A 19,700-nucleotide genomic window follows, 5' to 3' on the forward strand; every position below is an offset into this window, starting at 1 on the left:
TGGCGAGATATGTACATAGAACACAGAGAAACCCCCATGATAACCCCGTGGAGATGAAACCTGGCGGGGAGGTGCCAAGCGAAAGAAGCAAAAGCACATACATGACACACAGCTAGTCAGTTCGTCCGACGTGCGCCCGCATCAGCTATGCCTAACACGGCCGGTCATGTGTCTGCACGAGGACGAGATCTTGTAAGCGCGTAGGTGATAATATTGGCCGAATATGAAACCACCTGGACTTCCGGCTGTCAAGACGCAAATAGCTCTTGTAGAGGTTCGTAAGGGACATCTACTAAGCGCCGTGTAAGACGCCGTGCCTCTACCCACAGAAGATTTCAAGGTGCGATAACAATTGCAGCGTGAACCAGTTGTTCATATCTGAACGCAGGCTGTGGATCGGGAACGTTGGATCGCACTGGCGCCACCTCGTAAATTTCAAATGCCAGTAACGAGAACACTGTGGTCTTCCCAGCACCCACCTATTAATGAGTGCAGCAGAAGCCGATATCATGCTGCTTGTCCGCTACCGACGCTGTCTGTCTCTACTTATCGTGTCTCTTTATAAAATGTATAATCAACGTCACAGTATTGAGCTTACACACTATAGACGCCTATATATGAAAAACATTAGTCACCCGCACTTTCCATGCACAATACGTCGTGAGTCTCTACGATGATAATTTCTCCAGTCTCTGGATATAGTGATCGTCTCCATACGCCCCAATCTCTTCCCCAACGGTGGCAAACGTTTCCTATACCTTAGCACGCCGGCGAGAAAACGGAGCACATCAGTAACGGTGAATGGGGCTTATTCCATTTTCGCTTTCCTTTCGGCCCTTTGCTAGGTAATATTTTCATGTTCATGTCCACTCTTATTTTCTTATTACCGTATTTCCCTCCTCGAGCGTCACCATACTCATGCAGGCACATAGTTTAGACATACCCCACCGGTTGTCCCAAGGTGTGTGCGTATAGAAGTTGACTCGCCCAATGGAGAACAGCGGAAATGGAATATGGGGACCGCCAGGACAAAACGTTGATGAAAGTGTATTGCGAGATTATATATATGCAGTTGGAGAGGTGTCTACTTACAGTCAAGCCGCCGAAGGGGGTCGTCAAGCAACCAGAATAACGGATACGGCTGGGGGGGTTGGGCAGGGGGGGGGTGTATCAAGAGATGCAGGACGAGACAGACCACCACAGAAAGAAGACAGAGCTGACAGTAAGATGGCATTCAGTTGGGGAAATGAGGAGAAGCTAAGAAAACGTGGCGTTTCGGTTTGGGGCAACCCCATCTCTACTTGGCGCTGGGGTGAAGAGTTATCACGGTCTGGCATTCGCGATGTGTGAAATTGGCCTCAAAACATTTTTGTGCTCTACAACAGCACGTTTTACCCGATCTTGCGTTCCTGGACAGTCGCTCTCATAGGATGCAAAGGTCCTCCGTCATGATGTGGCTTTCTAAATTCTCGCCGACGGCCCGAGATATTCGGCGAGAATGAACCATCTGAAGCAACAGCCCTTTTGGCCCATGTGGCCCTGCATGTTTTGCGACATACATTTCGGCATAATTGGGTTGTGAGGGCCCGTACATAAACGTACATAACAGGCAAGCCGTGGGAAAGTCGACTTATAGCTTGTGCTGCAACAGCGACGCCGACATGGTGCCCATCCCGGCGACGGAAACCATTGTAGTTGGAAGATCTGCGGCTGCCGTATATGCAAAGCACAAGCACAGCTGTGTAGCAGCTGTATGTGTCATAAGGAGCTGAGCGCCTGGGATTCCGCAGAGCCAAATATGAGTTAAGTATCGCTCCGCAAAGCCGCGACGATACCGTCCACCATTCTAATGTGGTCATTTTCTATATTGCTATATCTAGTAGCAGACTTTGAAAACTGTTATACCCGACCAAACACCTTATTTTTCTCCCCTGCAAAATCACGAGCCGGCGTTGTGGACGACCAAAAGGGGCAGGATGGACGAATCAGACAATACCTCGCACGTCAAACCTCATATATTATGGTTGAGTCAGTCATATATGCCCAGAGGCATCTCCTCAGCACCTAGATAAAAGGCCCAGTTGCTACCACTTGTCTGAATATAAGCGCTTTTGACTCTAGTTCTGTTCCCTCGTTGCATACAAATCAGCACCTCGTCCGCGTGTTGAGTAGGTTGAACCGTCGCATCTCATTGTCGTTTCGCCAAAACAAGCATCTTCAGCCTGACCACCGTTTTCAAGGCCCTTTCAAATGGTGTCACTGTGCTTCGCGCTCCTGCAGGAAAGCTGGGTCTGAGGGGCCAACGGGTCGCGAGGCTGAGGAGTTGTGAGGTAAGAGCGCGGTTCCGTCGGATAGACGGCATCGTGTGTCTTTCGTGTGTCTCTACCGGCGTTTTGGCATGATATCGTCTCATCGTGGATGAACGTCTCGCCGGCCATTCTCGATGCGCCGAACCGGTGTCCTCGTACGGTCCGCATGCGAACACAGTTTCGTTTATGTATTGCCAGCGGCGCAGAGTCTGCATATATTCCTCGTGTCAGGAATCACGGAGTCATTTTCGACCAAGCGCCGGGGCATCATGAACACGCAGAAAGGCGGTAGTCGTCTGCTCCTTACCCATACTCACGCTTCATCTATAGCGGACCTGTGTAGCGCACTTGTGTATCCCGATCTGCTGTGTGTTGACTCTGTATCGCCGCTGTTGTCACTCGCTCTCGTTTGGCCGTGTCTCGCTTCGCTTTGCCTCGATCGCTGTGTCCTGTCCTTTCGTCTGGACTCGACAGCAGAGCCATCCCTTTTTTCTACGTCTTTCCACTCCATCGTTCTTCCTACCGTGGACAGGTGGCTCCCTCAACGCGTACACCAACCTGGCCGAGATCCGCGACTCGCTTGACCTACTGTGGCGCAATAACGTCAGTCCGGCCGTCGAACGGCGCTGGTCAGTGCCGCGTATACGGCGCCCGGCTACCCTTACTTGTCGGGCAGCGATCCCGGTATATAGCCGAGGTCGGCACGCAGGTCACGGGCTGCTCCGCGGGCTACCAATCCACGTGTTGCACGACCGACTCGGCCGTCGTCGACCAGCGCCCAGGGTGGCGGCGCCGGACCTGGCAGGCCGGCGCTATAAATGACTTCTACAAGGGCGCCTTAACAACGACGGCCGCCGCCGCCGCGCGGCGCACGTACAGGGATGCAACTGGAATAGCAATCGGTTCACGTCAGCCCGACCACAGCCGGGCTTTCTACCAGTGCCGGTGAAAGATGTGACCGCCCGTTTGTAAAGTAAAGATGGAAATTGGGTTGATTCGCTTTCACTTTATTTTGCTACATTGTATTCCATATCGGTATAGCCTCTTGGAGTGGTCTCCTTAATATGAAATGGGTAGTTTTAAAGAAAGCTTATAATTATAAATGTCATGTTGTATCGGAAATAAATATTTACGTACAACTCGTCTCCGTCGTATCGATATATAAATATAGACACTTCTTAGAAACCAGGTTCGCCATTGTCTATAAGATGTAAACTCGGTCATTCTCGCAACAAAATTGACCAGAAGATCGAATACGGTCCTGGTCTTACAACCAATCCGATACAAGTGATTTCGGCAGCTGTCGCAGAAATGCCTACGCCTGCCGTAACAAAGATGCGAATTGTCCTGGGCGTCGTTTACTGTCATGACCAATAAGTCAAAAGGGCAGTGGCCAGCAAGAGTGGGACAAACGAGAACGAGGCGTTGAGGAAGTGGTCGGAAAGTGTCGACAGTTATCTCAACAAAGACGACACCAGCAGTGGATAAACCCTGTCGTCACAGGAAACATTTTGTCGGAAGCAACCATGCACAATTGAATACCACTACTGCTCTTATGGTACTTTCTTCGTACCATAAAGGGTCTCCCAGCCCAGACGGCAATGGATGCTTACAAGAAGCCTTGGGCCGATTTTCAGTGGGTTTGCTGCACAAGAGGTGAGGGCTCTTGGCTACTAGCAGGGCCCCTAACCATTAGCAACGGTACTAACAACGGGCCGCACCGAGCTGTTTAGTGAAAAGGCACGACTGGCACAGATTGTGAGGCCCTCTTGCAGCACCTTTTCTTTTTTACACATATGTGTGCATCTATCAGGAGTTACGGTTCCTCGTGTCAAGGGCAGAATGAGAAGGGAGGTGGTTGGGGTGGCGCAAGGCTTGCGGCCTCTCTCTTTGAGAATCAGGTAAAGACTCCGATTTGAAAGCTGTCTAGGTAGAGACTGGATTGAGCAGCGAGGGAAGCTCGCCGCCCCTAAACAATTGTCAAGCAACATGCCAAGCTTGTTTGGAAGCTTTGTCTGGTGACTCGCTTGAGACGCCACATCACATGCACCATCACATGCACCATCCCAGGTGCCATCCCAGGGACCGTCACCACCTGGTCGTGAAATATCATCCTACTCGTAGGTCTTGTGTTATCTGCCTCGCTGTAATCGTACTAGTCACGCTCGTCTTCCTCGTCATCAAGCCAAGTGAAGGTACCATCCGAATGCTTATGGTAGTAACGTCCAGTTTCGGGGTCCTTCTTCCAGTAGCTCTTGTGCCTGTGCCTGGAGGATGCGTACGATGACGTCTGCGATGACGTATGCGATGAAGAGGCCTTTCGTTTATGGCCGCTGCTGGCGGCAGAACCATGTGTGGTTGGGGCCTTTGACGAATGCGGCGTCGAGTGCGAGTGGTGCGATGTACTGCCCTTGGGGTTGGACGATGTAGGGGGCGTCGGCTGGTAGACAGGCTGTGGTTCGACGTCATAATCGCCCTCGCCCTCGCCCTCGCCCTCGCCCTCGCCCTCGTCCTCGTAGGCGAGTAGCGGTTCGACGCCCGACGTAGGCAAGGTCGGCACCGTTGTAGCGATAGGATCGAGACCACTGCTACGCTGCTGCTTGTAGTACTCCTTCAGCTGGTCCTTTAGAACGTACGATTGTTCCTTGGCGTAGTCCTGGGCGTTCCTCAGTCTCTTTCGACCCTCCTTGTGTTCCGCGTGAGAGTTGACCAAACTTGTCGACTTGATAGGAAACTGGTGGTATTCTAGCGTGCCGTCTTCTGAATCAGCCGCATAGTGTGCAAAGAAATTGATGTTCTTGCCGTCCGTAGTGAATGTCGTAATTGAGGCGTGGCCAGGGGGGTCGGATTTTCCCAAGTGGGAGAGAGCTTGGTTCCTCGCGTGGACCAGGGCTGCTCCGTCATATCGGCTCTGTAGTTCTGCTTCTCTAATGTCTCCCGTGGGGCCCTTCCACTCTCCCGCTATATGCGGCAGCGTCACGGAACCTGGGTCGTCCTTATATAGAACAGCTCCGGCGACATACTCGTCGATGGGGAACGGGAGGTACTCCTCCATCTCGAGTCCCTCCACGAAGTCGGGCTGTGGAGCAGATAAGCCATTATTGAAGCCAACGTCTTTTGGATAGCCCGTGAATGCCTGGTTGAATTCTCTCGTATAGCCCTCGTCGTGGTACTCCTTTAATAGCCTCCCACTGGTCTCGATAAGCATGGTGGTTTCGTTTCTAGCTTGCCCAGCCATCTTGGTGTACTGCTTATACACAGACTCGGTTGGCGAGGCTGTCTCGCGGGACTTGGCGTGCCTTTCGTAGAGGTCTTCGAGGTTTGTGGGTGGTTTAGAGTGTCGTGGTTCGAGAATGCCATTCTTTCGGGTCTGGATAGCAAATCCAGACGCGGTCGTCGATTTGGTCTTCGTCGATCCCGAATCGTCCGAGGGGTCTGTCGCCTTCTTCTTGCCCATCTTGTTGAAGCGTGCGAGATTCTGCCGTGTCAATGGTGCTGACTCCGAGGTCGGTCGCGCTCGCTTTACTCGTGGTTCGGCGTCGTCGATGTCTCGTCGTTTTTGTGAAGGCGGCGTTATTGGGGTTTGCTCTGCTTGCGTTGGTAGAAGCTCCGCTTGCGAGAGCTCCGGGGGTGATGGACTCCCGTACATTTGTATGGTAACGAGAGGAAGAGGAGCAGGCTTGGTGTCGGGTCGGCCGCATGGGTATCGTATGCAACACGTCGTTGTCGCGAGATGTGTTTTCGATGCGTTGTTCATTGGGCGCGATGCAATTGTAGGCAACAGTGGGGGACAAGTGCCTGTGATTGGTTCTCCGCGGTTCAAGTCGTGTGGGGCCGCTCATGTAACTGTCCAATAGGGTGGCAGTATTAGCACCTGGTGACTGTCATGGTATTGAGGATATTCATCGTCGAGCTCTGTAGCCTTGTCGAGCTGGTGGTGGTTCTAAAAGCGAAATATGAAAAATTAGGTGGATCTGCAAGATCGTGGTAGCGACAGTTCGTAGATTGTGTGTGAAATCCTTCGCTTGACCAAGTTTGTCGTTTAGTCGCTTCGCTTTGATGCTTTTTGCTGACGAGTTAGACTTTTTTGAAATGGTAGGATTTACAAATAATATAAAGTTTTGTATTCCAACTTTACTATTTATCGAATACCCCGTGATGATGCCAAGGAATTCATTGCTTCAAGCTGGAGAGGGTTTACGCAGGCGCTGTCGCAGTGCTGCCTCCATTTTGCAGGATTACGTCACGTCCTGAGCCCAACGATGCCTGCCTGGTCGCGGGCCGCTGATGGAGTATTCGATGGATGTCCACAAGACTTCTGATCGAAGGCTCCCGTCAGCTCACCTCTTTTTTTTTCTTGGTGTGATTGTGCTTTGTTTATTCTCTACTTTTGTGCCGAGCGTTTGATGGGATGTGTATGGCTACATGTTTTGTTTATAATTTTCACTGACTCTAGCGTTAATAATTAATCTTTCAGTTGTGTTAAATATTTTAAAAGTTAAATACTTCTAGACAAAATTGTCACATTTAATGAGCCAGAATGCTGCTGTTGTTTACTGCTACTCCGTACTTTCGCATATCGACATTGGGTAACACGTGCCGTAATCTCAGCCACCTTGGAAGCGCAGCCTCGCCAATCGTGGCGGTGAAAAATGGGTCCCAGCGCTTCCCCTCTGACAAGGCCCCACAATTCTTCTCAAATCATGTGCCTTCAGCCGCTTTGCCCCTGCGGCGGCAGGACCAGACCTCTGCTGTGCGGCAACAGAACACCCAACCACATCGAACAACGCAACGACAACAATCCTTCCACACGGCATACACCACACGCTGTCACCGCATGCACGGCTCTCGCTCCCAATTGCTCGTCGTCGTGTTCCACACTGCCCGCCCATGCCGTGGCGGTCGACGCGAAGGTCACAGCGCAGTCGGAGTGCGTTGCCCCTGGCGTCTTCCCTCCCCGCCTTTCGGGCATTGACTTGCGGATATCAATTCGATTGTCGACGATCGATTGGACCACCTCGGCTCTCGAGCGACGACCCGGCCGACCGTTGACATCGTTTTGTTTCCTTTTGTCTTCTCTGGCCGTTTGGAGCCTCCCGTTTCTTGCCGTCGCCAACGGGCAGTCGCCAAACGCAGGCCACTTTCTCGCTGAACTTCTTTTCAGTTTTCTTTCATTTTTTCCTTCAGTTTCCACTCAACTCCCTTGTCGACATGCCTATGGCAACCACAGCCAGCCTTACTCTGCTGTCATAGCTCATACATTGGCTTCTCGTAGCTACATACGGACAGAGCAGCTACCACAGCTACGCAGCTGCCGCGGCTACCCTTGTCCATCGACCCCCACAGCCGACCTCGGCGGGCTCGCGACTCTCCATTGTTCCACTTCGCGGTCGGAGACGACTCCCACACGGCGGACAAATCAAGGCAGAGGACAGCCTCAGTCGCCATGGCGGCCACAACAACCGCCCGGCGCCACCAGCCGTGGCACAGCATGTCCACCGCGAAGGCGACGGCGGCCTCCTCGTCCTCGTCCAAGAAGCCCTCGAAGGTCTCCAAGACTTCCAAGACTGTCTCAAAGACAGCATCAAAGGCCAATGGCACCGGCATCCGGCCACACGATCCGCGGCTGGAGCTGTCCCTGCGCGCTTTCCATCAGACCCTGGCCAAGAAGCGCCCGCGGCAGGAAGCGTTCCCACACGACGACATCTTCACACTGCTGACGGCAGCCGCCGCGACGACGCCGCTGATGCAAACGACACAAACAACCGGCACCACATCATATGCCTCTCACTCACCACTTCCTCAACTTCCGACTACACCCTCCTCCTGTCTCTACGACCCGGTTTCGCCGTGGGGTGTTCGCGGTATTGCGTACGACCCGGCGACGCCACAATGGGAGCTGCCCGGCGGCATGGCTCTACCTGCGTGCGCACCTCTTGCCTATCAGTTTATGGCCGGCAGGACAACAGAACCGACGGCTGCCAACGAACCACCACAACTGCATGCACCACCGCAACCACGAGAAGAGACAGCGACAAAGCCATGGAAGCCCAAGAAGAGCCGGTTCTTTGGTCCCGGCCTGCGGGAAGTCTTGAGCATGATTCCGTCTGCACCGGCGCCACCGCCACCACCACCGCCACCGCCAACGCAACAACAGCAGCAGCAACAGCAACAGCAGCAGCAACAGCAGCAGCAACAGCAGCAGCAACAGCATAAACAGCAGAAACAACAGCAGAAACAGCAGAAACAACAGAAACAACAAAAACAGCAACAATACCACGAACAACAGCATCACCAGAAACGACAGCAATGCCACGAACAACAACACGTCTTACCTCCGTCAAGACCAAACGGCGACCAAAATGCCTATTTGACGGAATGGCGGTTCGTACTCAGCGATCTTGGCCCCCAGCCGGCCCAGCAGTCACCACAGCTAGCAACGGCCACACCGGCCACGCCCAGCACGTCGGAGGCGGCTTCGGTAACAGCAGTGACAAATGGCAAACGGCGTAGGAAGCCGTCAATGAAGGCTCAGCTGTCATCGAATGCCACTGGCCGACCGCCATTGTCAACACCGTCAGTGTCGTCAATGTCAGCCGTGCCTGCACCGACCACGCCTCATGCCACGCCCGTTCCTCCGCCCCTCACCCCGGCCTCGGTTCCCGTCTCGGTTCCTACCTCGGTTCCCGCCAGCGGCAAGGCACCCACTACAAACGGCCAAGCGTCGCGCTGCTGCCCTATGGAGGTACCAAGCATTCTCCACATGATTCTCGACCAGACAAGCGACAATCTCAAGCCGCAGATGGTCGACTCGTACGTCAGCTATGTGCCCCGTCTGTGCCATGACCACAAGAATAAATACGAGCGCCTTAAGGCATTGATGCAGCATGGCCTCAGCAGCACAAGCCGCGGCCGTGCTAACAGCCACCATGGCCCACCAACATCTGTGCTGCCGCCGTCATTGCCGCCGCCATTGCCACCGTCAGCGCCACCTAAGAAGAAACGCAAGTCATCAAGTCATGCCGCCGCACCACTCGTCCCGTCACCGTCATTGCCACAAACGGCTCAAACGGCTCCGCCTACCCAGCCAGCGCAGTCTGCTCCTCCTTCTCCCCTTCCGTCTCCTCCTCCCTCTCATCCGCCATACACTGTCGACCCTTATGGTATTCGCCCGGCGATCAACGCCGCCAGGGATGACCAGTACCGCCGCCTCATGCTTGATGAGATCCAGGAGCGCTTCGCCGCCAAGGAGGGCGTCGACTCTACCCACGGCGACGTCACCAACCGTGTCATCCACAGCCTGCTGAACATTGCTCGGCCGCCCAACACGGACGCCTCCAAGGGCCCCCTGGACGTGCACACCTTGACCGGCAAGGAGGCGTGGACGATGCTGGACAATGGCTCGCCGCACGAGCCCGTCGTCACCACGATGGAGCAGATGTTCCAGTGGCGGCCCAAGCTGCGCCCCATTGCCGAGCTGTTCCGGCGGATGGAGAATCTGGATCGTCGCGTGTCGGTGCAGGTGCCGTCGCGCCACTGCATGGACGACTCGTTTGAGTCGAGGGACTTGATCCAGGTGAGGGATCGGTTTCTGGGTCCGGGCGGCTCGTCTGCGTCCTGCGACGCCGACGATCCGTGGAACATTCTGGACCTGCGCAGCCCGCTGCCGGCGGCGGTGCTGCCGCGGTTCCTGACCAACGAAAACTGCCAGCTGCTGCCGCGCCTGCGCGACGAGGTCCTCAACCCCAGCCGGGCCGAGCGCGATACGGCCGCCCGCGAGCAGTGGAACGAGTGGCGCGACGTGCTCGAGTGGGTCCTGCTGAGCCAGGGCGGGCACAATACGTCGCCGCACACCGACAGCCACGGCCTGGGCACCTGGATTACGGTCCAAGAGGGCCTCTTTGGCTTCGGCTGGCTGTCGCACCCGACACCCGAAGAGCGCGCCGCCTGGATGGCCAATCCGCACGGCTTCCGCGACGGGCACTGGTGCTACATGGTGCTGGAGCCGGGGCAGACGGTCTTTTTCAACTCGGGCACCGTCCACTTTGTCTTCCGGCTGCGCCGCGAGGCCACCCTGGCCCTCGGCGGCCACGTCCTGCAGTGGTCCGGCATCGAGCGCTGGCTGCAGGTCGTCGCCGCGCAGATGCAGAACCCGCACATCACCAACGAGGACATGGAGTGGAGCGCGCCCAAGTACGTGCGCGTGGTGGCCCGGCTGGTCGAGGCGCGCCGGCAGAGCGGCCGCGTCGAGGAGATGGGCGGCGCCGCCGCCGTGGACCGGCTGCTGGGCCTGCTGAAGGACTTTGACGCCCTCTACATTGCCAAGACCGCCAAGGGCCGCCCGCCCAAGACGCCGAAAACGAAAAAGGCAACAAAGAAACCGCGGGTGGCGCAGCGGTAAGGACCTTCTCCCGGTAGCATTGCGTGCCGGCCGGCGATATGGGGTCGCGGTCCCTTGTTACGGGTGTATCCCGAGATTATTTAATCGTCTTTTTTTTTGAAAAAAAAAAAAAGAAAAACATTAAAAAATCGACATCGATTCAAACAACCATTGGCGAGAGGGCAGGAGGGTTATATGAGATGGGGTTCTAAGAAAACGTGCACAAGGCAAGGCGTCTACGTGGGTTGAGATACCCACACTAATATTTATTCACCTGCGGATGAAAAACGGGAAAGCAAAGGGGAGGCAACGGACTCCAGGCGTTATTTCTTCTGTCAGATTTTCTTCTTGTCTAGTTTCTTTTTTTTCCCTACCCAACGACTTGATTTAGTGGGAGCATAGAGAGTGGGCAGGATCGAGGCAATTGCAGCAGTAAACTCTTTTTCTTCTTTTTGTCCCATCTTGCTTTTGTTTATTCCTTTTCACTTTTGCTTTTTGAATCTTTTCTTCAGCCAACTGTACGATACAAGACATGAATAGGTGGTGCTATGGAGAGTTTCAGCAAGTTTGGTTAAAGGGGCCAATAAATCATAAAAGCATCACCGTATGGCGAGTTCGCATTGAATCCAAACGCATTTACAATTTACACTATTAAAATATCAAATAGCAGACTCTCAATGACTGTGGGTATAGTTGACATAATTGTACAGATGTATGAGTAAGAAACGGTAGGACCTCGATGCCACCAAAAATCAGAATTGTAACGTGTCACCTAAAAAGACGTGTCCCTGGTCATATACATATCACAACAATAAATAGCAAATAGGAAAACCGTTCCTCCTTTCACGCGCAAACGCTTGCCACGACAGCCATGACTGCACCGTAGACGGCCGCACAGCAGAGCAAGTCCCGGCTGCTTTGGCTTGGCCGGCCACTTGTGGACGAGGGGTGTTCGTTGTCAGCGACACAGAAGGTGCCCGCCTGCGCGTAGGCGCCAAAGACGGTAATCGCCACCAGGAGCACAACAGCCATTCGACCGGCGACGCCCGGTATCAGTGCAAAGGCCGGAATCGGCACAAGCACGGCCACGGCCATGGGAATGACGAGATGTAGGACGCCGCCCGAAGCCAGTGTGGCGCGGGACCAATCGACTGGCCCTTCGTCTTCTTCTTTTCCTTTTGGCCGTTTAGATGCTGTGCTCTCTTCTGCTTCCACGGAATACTGCGACTCTAATGAAAGAGTACGGGCGGCCGTCATCTTGTCTCTTCCTACCAGCTCCTCCTTTTCAAAGATGGCTGTCGTGGCACGAGACGAGTTGCACGACAGCGCTGACGACTCGGAGGACGCAGACGTGGATGACAGTGTTGGAGATGGTGGGTGGCTGTTGCGTGCACTAGGGAAGAGAAGGCTCGAGCGGTTCATGCTCATGGAATTCATGGAGTCCATGGATTGCACAGGCATCGGCTCTTCGTTGAGCGATTGCAGGTACGAGGGTGAAGACGAGAGGCGCGCATCAGAGCCCGAGGAGGTTGCGGATGACGGCGAGCTCAGACCGGATGACGCCTCGTCCGACAACCGGGTCCGCTTGTGACGCGGCGGAGCCAGAGTGACGAGATCTTCACCCGCATCTAAGAACCGCGTCTCGATCTCGGCAATGGGCTGTTGCGTGTCGAGGTAGGAGCGGTAGTCGCTAATGTCGGATAGTGTCGGCGAGGGCAAATGCTGCGTCTCGGTAAAGGACGACAAGACGTGGTCTGTTGGTCAGTTGCTGTACGCATTCATCGTATAGATAGTATAGTGGACTTACTGTATTGCCCAAGTTTATAACCGATTTTGCCCAGCACGTCCGTCTTGTGCCACTGCAGCTCGCCACCAGTGAGCACTTCAGCCCGGCGCGAAGCAGGAAGGATGCTGTTTTGCAGCCGGCGGGTTTGTGTGTCCGCTGTGTCCAGGCGGTGGAGCTGCTCCTCGAGCTCGCTGAGCTCATCCTGGAGGTGTAACAAGATGCGGTGGTTCAGAGCCTCAAACTTGCGATACAGCGGTTTGATCGAGAAGTGCGGCGTTTGCACACCAGTACTCCCACTACCATCACCACCGCCGCCGCCACCACCGCTGCCTGTGCTTCCGTGGCTGCTTCCCGGGCCGCTACCGGAACTCCATGCACTTTGTGAACTCTGTGTGGATGCCGCCCCCACACTACCCCGGCGGAACTTCATAATGTGGGACGAGTGAGACGACAGCTGCGAGGCCAACAGTTCGTAGCCCGTGAGAGGCAGCTTTTCCGCGCGTGGTAGATGTTTCACGTGGCCGGCGGTAGGTGCTCGGGGATTCAGTTCTTTTGGAGGTAGGTGCGGCAGGTTGGCATTGCCCCTGGGCATCTCTGGTGTTCCGTAGCGATAAGCCCGGGATTTTTGTTGTTGTGCTGAGAGATGAGCTTTTGTCTGAGGCTGGCCTCTGGATTGGGTGCGAGGGTACACGGTTTGTTGGCGATTTTGTTGCTGCGGATGCGGGTTTAAAGGCAGCCCGGGATAGTCGAGCTTACCATTCAGAGCCATGGCCACTGACGAGATGCCTGGCATGCGCAATTCCAGTCCGGATGTAGGGTCTGGTTTGGGTGTCCGCTCGTCTCCGCTTTCCCCGCCCTCGCTCGTTTCGGTATCGGCAGAGCTGATATCGGAGTCGCTCCCGCCATCATCGAGAAGTAGCGTCTTGTCGTCGTCACTGCTTGCCGTCGTTACGACTGGTGGTGGTGCCTCGGTGCTCTCTACAGCCGACTCCGGTGTGGCGCCACGCCGCGGCCGCCAAACAGCGGCCTCTGCCACAACACGGGTGATACTTTCTCTGGTGACGGCGGGTGAATCCGGGTCGAGAAAGCTCAGTGCATTTGGCCGCTGCTTCTTTTTGGCCGGTGGTGAAGTGGTGTGTGCTGCCTGTCCTGCAGGCTGGGAAAGGCTTGCACTGGTGTGACTGCTGTCGCTGATGTGTGCATGTGGGGCAGGCGATATGTCGAACCGGCGAGACGGTGATGCAGACCTTGGCCGTCGCAGCCGTTGACCTGTTGTGCGAGGCCGTGTCTTGATGCCATCGGCAGAGCGGGACGATCCCAGAGCTGCTTTGTACGCCTCCTGTCGCTCCTGTTCACTCGAAGTGATGCCGTAAAATGACATTGTTGTCGGGACGTCCGCCTCAAACGGCTTTCCCTCGTAGTGCCGTATCTCGTGCGCCGACCATGAGAGGGACTCGGCACCCTCCGTCAAAAAGGACATCTGCTTGGGAGACATGGCCTGCCTAAGTTAGTCATGGCATGGCAATGGGACTTGCGGCGGCGCGAGAAGTGCTTACTAAAGAGATGGTGGGTTCAGTCAACTCTCGTAGGAATCGGCAAAGTAGTCACGAGTGCCTCGTGATGCTGACCATGGCCTTGCAGTGAGGAAGGCAGCACGGTGATCGTCGAAGATGGAATAGAAAAGGTGAATGACAAGGCGACGTTGTAGACGGAATAAAGAATTGGAATGGGGAAGAAGAGATGCCTGCAGAAATAAACGGACGCGATGAGGTTGCCGGGGATATGGTGAAACGTCGGCCAGGCGAGGAATTCAGGGAAAGAGTGGTGAGAATGCAAAGGATATGTAAAAGAGAGCGGCTTGCGAGTAGAGTTAGAAGACGAGATTCGACTGGCAGAATGAGAGTGAGGAGTTTTGCGGGGACGTATTGACCAAAACAGTATGCGATTTTGTGTGCTTCTACCCCTGCTTGTTCACTTTTCCCAGTGATGAGTTGTCAAACATGGAACTGGACGCTCCCAGACAAGGGGTGGCGGGAGGAGAGTACGAAATAATCAGAGAAAAGCGTGGCAGAGCCAGAAAGCTAGAAAAAGGAGGCAAAATGCAACAGGAAAATACGGTGCGGATTCCTAGTCTCTGGACTGAGAAGGAGTAACGATGTTTGCCTTAAGTCGAAGGAAGAAGGAACGAGCGAAGTCTGCGATGTCGTTTGCTGTTGCCTTTCTGCGCAGCAGTCGAGTCGGTCTCTCTTTCCGTTTGGGCGCTCTTTCCACTCGTTCCTTCCTTGACGCCCGCACAGAGGATGCCTTTTGTTTTACATACAATTCTGACTGGCAATTTCCCCCGTTTGTGATTACATGGATTTTCAAAACGCTGTAGTCGGTGTAGTTGACAAAGGGCCACAACACTACTTACGCGTGCCTGTTTTGTGTCTGTTTTCAGTTGTTTGCACGTCCGTTTGAACGTCAAAAGTCGGACGATTTCCCCACAAAAATGAAATGCTTGGCAGCGCACAAGGAAGGAGGCCAAACAGCGGGATATCGCCATCGAATCGATATGCACAACGGGAAGGAACGAGCGGAGGAGCGTCGCCAACAACATGTCCCCTGGCGCTAGCGGCGTCGCAACCCTGACTTCATCCGTTTCCTTTCCCTACTTTGTACGTGTACTTCGTATTCTCTCACTTTCGTCTCCTCCCATTCACTGTCACACCGATGCAACGATCCCCGCAAACCCCGTCGAGATATGAACCAGGTTCTGTGTTAATGGTTGAAATTTCCGCCAATGACAGGACCCAGCGACCTTTGAAAAGTCCACGCTGCGCTTTTTGGCCCATCCACAATGCAGCCATCCGCTTGCATCTCAGAACAATACTTCGTACTACGAGGCATGTGATGCAACCCTATCTGTTAACAGCCTGCACGACTGGCCTCCATTCTGCGATATTCCCGGCCCCCTTGGTTCGCCCAAAATATGGGGAACAATGTAGGAGGCCCGCGTATCAGCCTTGTTCTGTGCGCGTTTCAGAATTGTTATGTTTTTGCGCAGCTACTTTTGTGCCCGACGGTGTACTTAGTTTGTAACACTCCTCACAAGCCGTACGTCTTCGATTTATTTGAAATATCGCATTAGAGTCCGCTTCCTGTTTTTCGTTTCCTGTCTCCTATTGGTAATGTGGCAAATGTTGGACATTGTCATATGCTTTTCTTGCCTTGTTTAATGCTTTGCCAACGCTTGACTTTATATTCTACTTTCGAGTGGATAGTCTGCTAATAAAGTATGGGGGCATTAGGCGAAGCCAGGAAGCGTAGTCCATATGAGCCTGCTCCGTATGTCGTACTATGAGGACAGACGCTTGCTGAAGTCCTGCGGAAAGCAGGGAAGTAAGCCTTCGGCCGCACTGCCAGCAAGTCGCGAATTTGATCCACCCTGCCGCTATCATTCCCCGTCTCCGCCAGTCCCACTGCTGCGGATGGCGCAAAGCTCGGGACACTCCACAATTTTTAACAAAATATCCCGGAATATATAGAAAACGGGCCTCCGTACGACTTACAAAGGAGAAGTGGTCACCATATGAAAGAATCTGGGTGCCCACGCTGGGCCGCTGTCTCGACGGTTTGGAACCAACGGAGAGGACCGAACTCCTGCTTGGCAGCAAAAATGGTGGCTCGGCTTGTGTAATCAAAACAAACCGGAATGCCGGCGAGATTCCATTCTTCAGATTCTCCCTGGCAATGTGCTGCTTAACATTCAGGACGGCCACGAACACTATAAAATCCCCGGGCCAGTCCTTGCCTTCCTTCTAATCGCCCGCCACAACCGCTGTTCCTACTTCCAAGGTACTTTTTGATATATGACCTCGCGCCCTATATGTCCATTCCACAGCAACCTTATCCAATGTGCCCAATGTAAACAAAATGCAAATAACCAGGCCTCCAATCTGAAAGTGCAGGGAAGCAATAAATGACAGCGGCATGCTCCGGTCGTAAATCGTGAGTGAATTGTGTTCTGGTATAAAATAGCGTAAAGAGGGACGTCTGCCACAAATTAATACATAAAAAATAAAAACAAACGCGTGAACATATAAACATCGTACACTACAACGTCAAACATAAGGCTTTTGATGTCAGTCGAGTCGACGACAGATATGCAGGCACGTGTCGTAAAACAATGACGGTGACAAAACAGACTGGATAACAAATAAGAACAGACAAAGGAAGCCCGGCCAAGAAAAATACCCCTGGGTACGCCGACAAAGTTCCGGTAAATAACAAGCAAACGTAAAACAGAAGGGAAATAAAACTAAAAGAAAGGAGAAAAGAAAAGACAACACCCGTTGTTCCATTCTCCAGGTGTAAACAGACCTGGTAAGCCTCGAGGTGAAACGGACAACATCGCAAAGAAATCGAATTATTGGCGAAGAAGGCTGGCTAGGAAAAGACGCGAAGACCCGGGGTGAAGGTGTTGAAGGCATGGAACTCATGCCCGTATCCTTAGAGTGTCCGGATCTGTTTGGCAGCGCTGGCCCCCGACAACAGGCGATGGCAGTGCTCACCGGTCTCGTCTGCTCCCATCTCTCGTTGCAGAGCCCTCGCCGCTAGGGCTGCCATTTCCATCGGGGCCCCAGATCATGTGCCTACCGCCGCTGTTTCCAATCATGCGAGCGGCGTTCTGAAGATAGTTCTGGATGTTGTTGTCGCCCACGCAATGTCCGTGTCGGATCAGCTCCATTCGTAGATTCAGAACTTCGTCGACAAGGACCTCTTTTTGTGCAAAGAGATTGTTCCGCTCCTCGGTGACCGCACGCTCGTCCTCTTCGAGTTTCGAGATGGCCGCCTTGGATTTTGCGCGGCACTTTGTCGCCGCCATTCGATTGCGTTCGCGCTGGATAATTGGAGGTTGGTTTGCTTCGGCGCGTGGACGGCCGAGAGGCGCGGTTGAGGTGTCTCGACTCGCAATACTTCCTCCGAGTCGCCGCCCATAAATGTCGGTCTCGTCGTCGTCCTCATCGAAGCCACTGCTACCCATACTGCCGCTGCCAATAGATGTAAGGTGTGGCGTGTGCATACTTGGTGTGTTTGGTGTATTCGGGGTGTGCGGCGCCGAAAATGCTGGAGAAGAGGCTGTGGCTGAAGATGGCGTATATTTTTGTCGGCTGCTTCCTTTCTGGCTCCTGGACGTTGAGGAAGCACTCTTCTTAGATTTTGTTTCGCGCGCCTGCCTCGACTTGCTCGTCTTGATTTTGCTAGAACCGTCGTCATATCCAGCACTACCGTCATGTGGGATTCCACCGTTGTCGACATAGTCGTATGTATACCCCAAGGTGGCTTTGCCTCTCTCATAGTCCTCGTCACTAGCGTATGTAGCATGGGCAATGTGCGACTCGTGCGCATGGTACGTATACGCGCCGTTCAAAGAAGTCGTAGACCGTTGATGTGACATTACAACCGACGCAAAGGAATTGTCCACGGGTGCCGGTGGTATGTGAGAAAGTGTGCTGTTGGGCGTCATCGTGGACGAGGTGGTACTTTTGTCCATGGAAGCCGCGTAGTAGTCGGTATCCGCCTCCGCACCGTCTTCGTGGTTCAACAGTGCCGATATTGTCGCTCGAGTAGTCGCGGGAGCCGAACTCGGCTGGTTGTAAAACTCCTGCTGCCACCCGTCTGCATGGGAGGATGGGTAAGGCATATCCGCATGGTCAGCCTCATGGTGGCCCGGTGCCGCGCCGTGCCGTTTCCTGCCATGAGCATGGCTTCCTGAAGTCTTGATTCCGCGCATCTGGGAGTTGCGGCTCTCTTGCTTCATGTCGAGGTGTTGGTGGCCGTAGAAGTCGTCGAGCCCTGTGCGTAGCAAGTCGATGGTGTGTCCATATCCTAAGAGAGAGATACAGACCAAGATTGAAATCTATCCAGGCACCGATTTGCTTTTAAGTCGCACTTTTCCGAATGCTCACAGCTTGTGCGCTGTGCTACTCTAGCGCCCAAAGAGCCGCACGGATATTGCAAGAGTGGTTCTCGAGGAAAGTTAACGCAAATGGGAAAAGCATGGGAACCCAGATACATATAAGTCGATAGACTAGGTATGTGCCAGAAGTGATCAGGGATATGGTAGGACAGGCAGAAAAACAATATCTGGCCTCGCTGGGCGTAAGGAACCTAAGAGAGACAAGCAAGTGCAAGAACGAACTGGAATGGGGCAGCCGTTGGAGACGCCCGAAACATTTGAGGGCAGGGACGAGGCTTTGTAGAGCAAGGGAAACGCAGCCCAGGATACGGGAACCGTGTAAGAAGATGGACAGGGGTTGCTAAAAGGAACTTGAGGATACGAATATGCTTATAAATGTACAATTGAGAAACAATCAATAAAAACAACGGGATAGAAAAATGAGCTATTTGCGCAAAGAGAAAGGTGAGAGGGAAAATAGCATTAGTGACAGAAGAATCGGCACAAGAATCGAGCCCAAAATGCATTGGACAGTAATGGACAGCGAGCAAAAAATTTAGGCATTTACATAGATAGGCAGGGCTGGGGGACGGCTAGTCCAAGGCTTGTTCGTCGCGGTGTGAATCTTGTCGCTGTGGTCGTCGGGTAGGGTAATACATAAAATACATAGAAACCGAAAGGATAAGAAGGAAAAAGAAAAAAAAGTATCGGCTTAGCATCGGACAAAAAGCCCGTAAAAGTCCGTCCCAAACAAAATGAGGCAAAAAAAGAAGAAAAAAAAAAACACACACAAAGAGGTCGGAGAAAGAACTTCAGGGTCCTAATTCCTTTCCGAGCAGAAACTGACGAATGTCATGTTCGTGTGAGTGCAGTTGTGTGATGAGTGGGGTGCGTCTGTGTGTCAGTGGACAAGAGGGCGACGAGGAAAAAGAAAAGGGATGAGCGTCTTGGGTAGAGAAGGATCAGCAGACGAGCAGCACACAACAAAGAGGACAGAGAGGTGGAGGGCCATGATTTGTTTAGAATCCGAGGCGGGCCTCTGCGGACGGCCCCCCTTTCGTGCTGTCTTTCGTATATCGACTGCGATTTGCGAGCTCTGGTCGGCATAGGCCCAAATGTAGTATTTGATTGTCAGCCTTCTTGGTTGTGTCATTTTTGCGTCGTTTCTTTACTTTTCAGCTTCCCATCAGCTATCCTGTGTGCATCTGCAAGACCTCTGCAACATGGGGGTGGTTCATTACGCCTGTTGGCTCTCGCCTCAAAGGTGGTCCCCTCTTTTTCCCC

At 53.5% G+C, this 19,700-nt stretch overlaps 5 protein-coding genes across 5 annotated transcripts; 2 read left to right on the forward strand and 3 right to left on the reverse strand.

Annotated features, from left to right (window-relative positions):
* Window positions 1-2,418: 2,418 nt before the first annotated feature.
* Window positions 2,419-3,258, forward strand: SPBR_06141 (uncharacterized protein; the record flags this gene model as incomplete). The annotated part of the gene is made up of 3 exons (XM_040764403.1): window positions 2,419-2,464; window positions 2,842-2,912; window positions 2,986-3,258. The coding sequence occupies 3 exons, from the start codon at window positions 2,419-2,421 to the stop codon at window positions 3,256-3,258; spliced, it is 390 nt and encodes a 129-aa protein (XP_040621897.1).
* A 1,206-nt stretch (window positions 3,259-4,464) lies between these two features.
* On the reverse strand, window positions 4,465-5,766 carry SPBR_05955 (uncharacterized protein; the record flags this gene model as incomplete). Its single annotated transcript, XM_040764217.1, has 1 exon — window positions 4,465-5,766. The coding sequence occupies one exon, from the start codon at window positions 5,764-5,766 to the stop codon at window positions 4,465-4,467; it is 1,302 nt and encodes a 433-aa protein (XP_040621898.1).
* Window positions 5,767-7,755: 1,989 nt separating this feature from the next.
* Window positions 7,756-10,710, forward strand: SPBR_05586 (uncharacterized protein; the record flags this gene model as incomplete). Its single annotated transcript, XM_040763849.1, has 1 exon — window positions 7,756-10,710. One exon carries the CDS (start codon window positions 7,756-7,758, stop codon window positions 10,708-10,710), a length of 2,955 nt encoding a protein of 984 aa, XP_040621899.1.
* Window positions 10,711-11,532: 822 nt separating this feature from the next.
* On the reverse strand, window positions 11,533-13,970 carry SPBR_05653 (uncharacterized protein; the record flags this gene model as incomplete). The annotated part of the gene is made up of 2 exons (XM_040763916.1): window positions 11,533-12,443; window positions 12,497-13,970. The coding sequence occupies 2 exons, from the start codon at window positions 13,968-13,970 to the stop codon at window positions 11,533-11,535; spliced, it is 2,385 nt and encodes a 794-aa protein (XP_040621900.1).
* Window positions 13,971-17,024: 3,054 nt separating this feature from the next.
* On the reverse strand, window positions 17,025-18,278 carry SPBR_05975 (uncharacterized protein; the record flags this gene model as incomplete). Its single annotated transcript, XM_040764237.1, has 1 exon — window positions 17,025-18,278. The coding sequence occupies one exon, from the start codon at window positions 18,276-18,278 to the stop codon at window positions 17,025-17,027; it is 1,254 nt and encodes a 417-aa protein (XP_040621901.1).
* Window positions 18,279-19,700: the final 1,422 nt, after the last annotated feature.

This window comes from Sporothrix brasiliensis, assembly GCF_000820605.1.
Source record: "Sporothrix brasiliensis 5110 chromosome Unknown Cont15, whole genome shotgun sequence".
Taxonomy (NCBI): Eukaryota; Fungi; Ascomycota; class Sordariomycetes; order Ophiostomatales; family Ophiostomataceae; genus Sporothrix; species Sporothrix brasiliensis.